Source organism: Garra rufa, chromosome 17 (genome assembly GCF_049309525.1).
Source record: "Garra rufa chromosome 17, GarRuf1.0, whole genome shotgun sequence".
Classification (NCBI taxonomy): domain Eukaryota; kingdom Metazoa; phylum Chordata; class Actinopteri; order Cypriniformes; family Cyprinidae; genus Garra; species Garra rufa.
The window spans coordinates 9169684-9177447 of NC_133377.1; the positions used below are offsets into that span (position 1 = coordinate 9169684).

The 7764-nt window shown below is 36.1% G+C and overlaps 1 protein-coding gene across 1 annotated transcript in view; it reads left to right on the forward strand.

Annotated features, from left to right (window-relative positions):
• Positions 1–1194: 1194 nt before the first annotated feature.
• gabbr1b (gamma-aminobutyric acid (GABA) B receptor, 1b) overlaps positions 1195–7764 on the forward strand; it is a 113201-nt gene continuing 106631 nt past the window's right edge. The window contains exon 1 of the mRNA XM_073821829.1: positions 1195–1209. Within this exon, the coding sequence (XP_073677930.1) occupies positions 1196–1209 (14 nt within the window). The 5' untranslated portion in view covers position 1195. The remainder of the gene's footprint in view (positions 1210–7764) is intronic.

Consider the following 7764-nt stretch of genomic DNA (forward strand, 5'->3'; position numbering starts at 1 on the left):
GTGCTCATCAGTGCTGCCATGTGCGCGGGTGTGGACGTCTCTGGAGAATGGCCGTGTGACGGTTCACCCTCCAGGCCCAGCGGTGGAGGGCACAATACTGCACTATAGCTGTCTGGAGGGTTTCATCCTGGTGGGCAGAAATAGCACTCAGTGCACTAAGCTGGGCAAGTGGGACTCACCCAAACCTGTCTGCCACTGTGAGTACTAGTATTTATGTGCTTTCAAACTTTCAAAAGTTTTATAAATTTATTATTTATAATTCTGTTGTTCTCTTTTTGTGTTATGCCTCTAATGAAGATGACAGACATTATACAGGTAAGAGAGTTTTTGAATTTTTATGTATGATAAGACCAGTATTGTAATTACTTTGCAATAAACTGAAACTATATCTGACCCTGGACCACAAAACCAGTCATAAGTAACATGGGTATATTTGTAGCAATAGCCAAAAATGCACTGTTTGGGTCAAAATTATCAATTTTTCTTTTATGCCAAAGATCATTTGGATATTAAGTAAAGATCATGTTCCATGAAGATATTTTGTACATTTCCTACTGTAAATATATTAAAAAGTCATTTTTAATTAGTAATATGCATTGCTAAGAACTTCATTTGGACAACTTTAAAGGCGATTTTTTCAATGTTTTGATTTTTTTGCACCCTCAGAGTCAAGATTTTTCAAACAGTTCAATAATTCAAATCAAATGTTCAAATATTTTCCTAACAAACATCATTGGAAAGCTAAATGTAGAAATTTAAAATTACCCTTATGACTGGTTTTGTTTCCAAACAAAAAAATCCCACAATTTGGCTACAGCCCCATTTTCATTTTACACCAAATTCCCTAGAAGTGAGGATTTTGTCAATTTTGTTAAACACATTAGGTTGAAACCCTCTTTTTTCCTCATATAAATTGAATTTGCTACTTGGACGGATAAATATCAGGAGGCAGCATCTTCTCAAAATATTGGATGAGAAAAGATCTGTAGTACAAAAACAAAACAGTGTAAATATTACAAAATATATCATTAAAAAGTGTAAAAATCACTCGTTTTTCTAAAGAAACATTGTACAACAGCGACACCAGCAGGTAAAGTTATAGCGGGCGTCCGTGTCTCCCTCACCTCCCCTGAGCCCATTGAGTTTTAACAGACCCCATAAAGCGTGCAGTGAGTTTGTTGGGGGGTCATTGAGAATGAATAGGGGAAAGTCAGGTGAGAGGAGGAAATGTCTCCATCGCGGTATGATTGGATATGACTGGTTATGATCGGCTGTGATTGGTTCATGCGATAAATCCTGCACCTTGTGTTCGTGCACGTTCCGCGTTCGCAAATTATTCGGAATTAATAATCTAATGGCATTTAATGGGAAGACTAATTTCCTAAAAAAAATAAGTACACAAAATTGATGTACACTTTGTTACATCAAAATAAGACTTAAAATCGTCTGAAAACATGATCTGTGGGAATATTTTGTGAGTGATTAGTTCTCTTCACTCTAAGTTCACAAATAAAATGTATAGTTTAAATTGTTACTGCCTTGAGTTATTATTTTGGAATGAATGTAAAATGCTTACAAACACTAACTTGATGAGATTCGTACTTGGCTTTAATAAATATAATATTGATTACATTGTTAATGTAAAAATATAAAAAATAATAATAATTTCTGGTAGTGTAAGTAATTTTTATTTTAACAAGAAAATATGACTGGAACAAGAATTTGCATTCTATTAAAAAAAATCTTAATTACATATGCTGACATATTAAAATATGTGACATAGAAGTTTCAATAAATTTATATTAAAGTACATTTTAGTTTACCACAAATGTGTGTCTATACATTTGGCAGTACATTTCAAAGTAATTTCATAATTACTTTTCTTTTTCTTTTTTTTTTACCATCTTTGAAATATGGTATGTTAATTGCAATAAAATAAAAATATATTATCATTTAAATTGATATAAAATGCAATTAGCTGAATTTTAGAGTGCTTTTTGGACAAATTAAAGAAAAATTTTTTTTTCTGAAAGTGTAATTAAGTGGGCCAGAAAACACTTTAAAATTCAGCCAATTTGTGTTTTATATCAAATTTTAATTAGAATATATCTTTATTTAATTGCTGTTAACTTTTAGTTAATTCTTAATTGTTGAAAAAGATTACATTCAGTTCTATTCACTATTATGTCTTCCTTTGCATAAAAGGTAAGCATTGTACAAATTATTTAAAAAAAATTTTTTGGACTTGAAATTTCTCTCTTTGAATATAAAATAAATACCATGGTTTTTGAAACCTGTTTCTCCAAAGGAATTCACAGTGTTCATCCCTACCTGGCAGTGGCATTGTTGAGCATACAGTACTGTGAGGTTCCCCAATCAAATGAAAAGAGCAAGAGAAATTCCACTCTCCTGTCAAAAGGGGGCAGCATTTTATTTAGCAGTCAGTGAGTCCCTTTACTAACCTGAAGGGGGCAGCATTAGACAAGTTAATCTTGCTATATATTACTAAATTAATATCAGAAGATGGCAGTATTGAGTGCACATAGAGCTATACATCCTGTAAACCAGTGATTCTCAACTCCAGTCCTCGGGGGCCCACTGCTCTGCACATTTAGTATGTTTCTGAATCTGACACACTCAGTTAAGTTCATGGATCTTTCTCCTAACGAGCTGATTATCTGAATCAGGTGTGTTAAATGAAAGAGACATACAAAATGTGCAGAGCAGTGGGCCTCGAGGACTGGAGTTGAGAATCACTGCTGTAAACGAGACTGTCTGTCAAACAGCACTGAGAGCCTCTTGTATGCTATGCATATGCTATATATGAAAAATTAATTTAATAAGCACATAGGAAGGAGGATTGTACAATTCAGAGGTGCATAATCCAACGTGCCACAGCCTGAAATTTCATGACGTATAGATTCCCCATGGAACTGCATGACCTTGACTACCACAGGGCTAGATCGAGGTGACTGAATTGTAGATACTCTTCCTGGATGTTTTGGCATGTGCGTGTGTGCATGACACTGTGTGCAGATCAGCCCGTGGTGTTTGCTAAATTGATTAATGGAGGTGTCACTGTCCCAATATGGCAGTGATGTCTGCACACCGAGAGAGAGGGTGATGGAGGGCCGGCCGGCAGGAAATGAGAGAGGAGAGGAGGATGAAAATGAAGGAAGGGAAATGAGATGGAGAGAGAGGAGAGGAAAAGGAAGAGGGGGCACAAAAGTAGGGGGTTGTGGGAAAAGAGAGATAGCATGGTAGAGAAAAAGCAATTTAGGAGGAGGGATGGGAAGAGTAGATGATTTATGCGCTACATCTACTTAGTAAATGGTGTTTTCGCAGTTTTTACCTGGCTGGAAACGCACTCCCAGGTTATCACATGCTTTCTGCCGCCACCTGCTTCTGCCAGCGGCCATGATAACCTGTACAGCAGTGGCTATACTGATCTATACGTTCCTTTAAGTGTTACAGATCACATTTGTACCGTCTAATCCATAATGTGTGCCATTATTTAAGACTGCTTTGGCCACAGACGGAAATCATTCAGTTGCAAACAATGAGCCAATCCATCTAAGAAGTCACATGGCACAAAATGCTAATGATGCTGATGGGAATTAGCAACAAGGCAAAACACTGTATGCCTAGAAACTGGCTAGAACATTCTAGCAACGAGCTAGGACACCTTAAAAAGTGGCAGTCCTGGCCTAATGGTTAGAGAGTCGGACTTGTAACCCAAAGGTTGCAGGTTTGAGTCCCAGGTCTGGCTGGGATTGTAGGTTGAGAATGCAGCACTCTCTCCACCCTCAATACCACGACTGAGGTGAGTCCCTTGAGCAAGTTCCCCCAACTGCTCCCCGGGCGCCGCAGCAATGGCTGCCCACTGCTCCGGGTGTGTGTTCACGGTGTGTGTGTTCACTACTGTGTGTGTGCACTTGGATGGGTTAAATGCAGAGCACAAATTCCTAGTATGGGTCACCATACTTGGCCTCACTTCACCTCCTTTCCTTTCCCAACCATATCACCCTATATGCCTAGAAAACAATCAGAAGACTTTAGCTAGAACACCCTACCAACACCATAACAAATAATTAACAGCCTGGTTACATCTAGAGCAACCTAGCAACACCAGTCAAACAATCCTAACCACTCTTAGCAACAAGACAGATCACCTTAGATATACTTTCAAAAGACCCTAGCAACAAGCTTAAACAGCCTATCAACACCGCAACAACCAGCCAAAAACCCTAGACACTCCTAGCAACAAGAGTGTTCACCTTAGATACCCATGAAACCAGCCAGAACACCTTAGTCTAGTTCCTAGTTCAGTCAAAACAGCCTGGTTACATCTAGAGCATCCTAGCAACATCTAGCAACTAGCCAAATAATCCTAGCCACACCTAGCAAAACTAGCAAAACAGATTATATACCTTATATACATCTGGTCAGAAAACAGTCAGAAGACTCTAGCAACCAGCTAGAACGGCCTTGGAACATCTAAATGTGTAAATAAATTTCCTAGAAACCGGCCAAAACACCCTAGACATTTAAGGTACAGAGACATATTACCCTGGATACACCTAGAAAACAGTCCTTAGCAACACCTAAATGTATAAAGAAGTTCCTAACAACCAACCGAAAACCCCAGACACTCCTAGCAACAAGACAGATCACCTTAGATACACCTAGAAATCATTCAGGTCTAAACACCTAAATGTATAAATAAATACACCTAAATGTCGAAAAAATGCTTAGCAACCAGCCAAAACACTCAACACTCATAGCAACACTCATAGCAACAATATATCACTGTAGACACATCTAGCAACCAGCCTAGCAACACCGTAATGCATAAATAAATGCCTAGTAACCAGACACAACACGCTAGACACTCACAGCAACAATATATCACCCTAGATACATCTAGCAACTAGCCACAACACCCTAGCAACATCCTAATATATAAATAAATGCCTAGCAACCAGCCACAACACACTAGACACTCACAGCAACTATATATCACCCTAGATACATCTAGCAACCAGCCACAATACCGTAGCAATACCTTAATGTATAAATAAATGTATAAATAAAAGAGAGATCACCTTAGACACACCTAGCAACCAGCCAGATCACCCTAGCCTAGTTCCTAGTTTAGCCATAGACACTCAAGGTACCAAGACATATCACCCTAGATACACCTACTGTAGAAAACAGTCAGAAGACCTTAGCAATGCATACATGTATAACGAAATTCCTAGCAACCACCCAAAAACTCCAAACACTTCTAGCAACAAGAGTGATCACCTTAGATACCCAAGCAACCAACCGGATCACCCTAGTTTAGTTACTAGTTCAAGCAAAACAGCCTAATTACATCCAGAGCAACATCTAGCAACCAGCCAAACAATCTTTGCCACTTCTAGCAAAACAGATAACCTTATACCTGGAAAACAGCCTAGTTCCATCTAAAGCAACCTAGCAACCAGGCAAACAAACAGATAACCTAAGATAGACCTAGAAAACAGTCATAAGACCCTAGCAACCAGATAGAACACCCTTAAAATTTAAAAATACATACAGAACAACCATCCAAAACAGAAGACAATCCCTTCAACAAGACAGATCACCATAGATACTCCTAGAAACCACACTGAACACCCTAGCAATAGTAGCCTTGTACCGTCTAATGCAACCCAGCAACACCTAACAACCAGCCAAAAAAAAACGTCTGGGCTTTTTAAAAAATTCTAGAATTGCGGGTACATTTTGCGTCTCCGAGATAAACCTATTATTATTTTCCAAAAACAAAAAAGTTATTGAAACAGTTTTGAATAATTACACAAATTATATCAAGCTATCTCTAAAAATAATTTTTATATGTGTATTTATGAACATTTTGTCTTAAAAATATTAAATTAAAGACTCCCTCTATACTTATTTTTGACTGTCTCTGCCTCCTGAATCATGCATTCAGCTTCAATAATCAAGAAATAATTGCATCTGATTTTAATATTTTTTGTGTGTTTACTCTACTAATTTATGTAAACAGTTGCATAAAACATCTATTTTGTGTATTATTTGTAGATTTAGTAATTAAAAAATACATTTTATGTCTGTCCCTACGTTCTGGTCAACTCTGTTAACTCATAGGCATAACAATCTTTAAAACACTGATAGAAAAAGCATGTGACTTGCTCCAAGTGATGTCACTTTCTCTGGTGGGAAAATCTGAAAGGCACTGAGGTTTGTCATTATTCCTCTCTCATTAATTTGTACAAAATGTTTAGGACACACCAATAGTAGATTAATTATTTGTCAAATCTGTTATTGTGATATTTTAGTGAATCTCTCATTCACTTTTTTAAAAACAATATTATGATGAAAATACATACATTTCTGTTTTAGACATGCTATGTGGTATCTGGTTTGAGGTTAGCATCTTGAGCTAAAGCACAAAATGATGGAAAATGTCAACTCTGTTCGTGGTTTTCATATTTCCCATTCATGTTGGTCATTTTTGACCGCGAAGGAGCCAAGTGTGACAATTTTTTTTGACCCTTTAACATATCCGAATCATGTCACTGATTTTTTTGTGTACTCACATAGCTAATGCAACAAAAGTCACCAAGTGTCATCTCATTCTGATGAAGCTATGATTTTTAAAAATTCAAAACATAAACATTTTCTGTCAAAAATGACCGAAGAGGCTCAATTTCGCATGGTCTGTACACATTTTAATTAATAGTTCACTGTGCAACTTTGGAACTGCATAGGAATTCTCATCCCACATTACTTAAAGGAATACTCCACCCCAAAATGAAAATATTCACATTATTCACTAGTCACTAAGATATTTTAGATGAAATCATTGACTACCTGTTAAATAACTATGTCAAGGTCCAGAAAAGTAGTGAAGACATTGTCAGAATACTCTATGCTGGATTTCATCTAAAATACCTTAAATTGTGTTCAGAAGACAACAAAGCTTTTACCGGTTTGGAACGACATAGGGGAAGTAATTAATGCCAAAATTTCCATTTTGAGAGAGCAGCTGTTAAATTTTATTTTCCAGACACATGCAGTTTTCAAGTTCATGAAAGATCTGTAATTTGTTTTTAAGATTAAATAGTTGTTTTTACATTTAAAATGGTTTCAAATGTTTCAGAGTGTGACAGAAAACATCGTTGTTTTTGAACTTATAACTATGGGTGGTCAACTCTGTTATTAAAATCAACTCTGTTACCATCAGTGTCAACTCTGTTTGTTTAAGATTTTGCTTTAAAAATATAATTATATGTGTTTTATTGTTAAAAAAATTGATTAGAAGCTGATTAGCCTAAATAGTTTTCTTACTACATGAAATGTAGAATTTCAGTAATTTTTAAAGCTATGTTTAGAGAAAATGCACAATATCTTGGCAACGCTTCGGTTAAAGGTGTTGATATTTTTTACTCTAAAATAAAAAGTCAAATATTTATTAGGCTTAAAGTTGATTTAATTCATGAAAAGACAGAAGTTCTTTTAGGGCAGACAGTGTTTTAAATTTTGTCACATTTGTTAACTGTATATATTTGACCCAGTTTGTCTATAACAGAGTTGACAGATTTTTCTGTTCGTACTTTGATTTTCAGAATGATTTTTAAAAAATCTTACAAGTTTAAGATCAGCAAATATTGAAAATATTAAATTTGAAGTGTGTTCTATGAATATAAAAAAAGTTTAACATAAAAAGAATTTTTCTATTTGAAATGTACCCGCAAT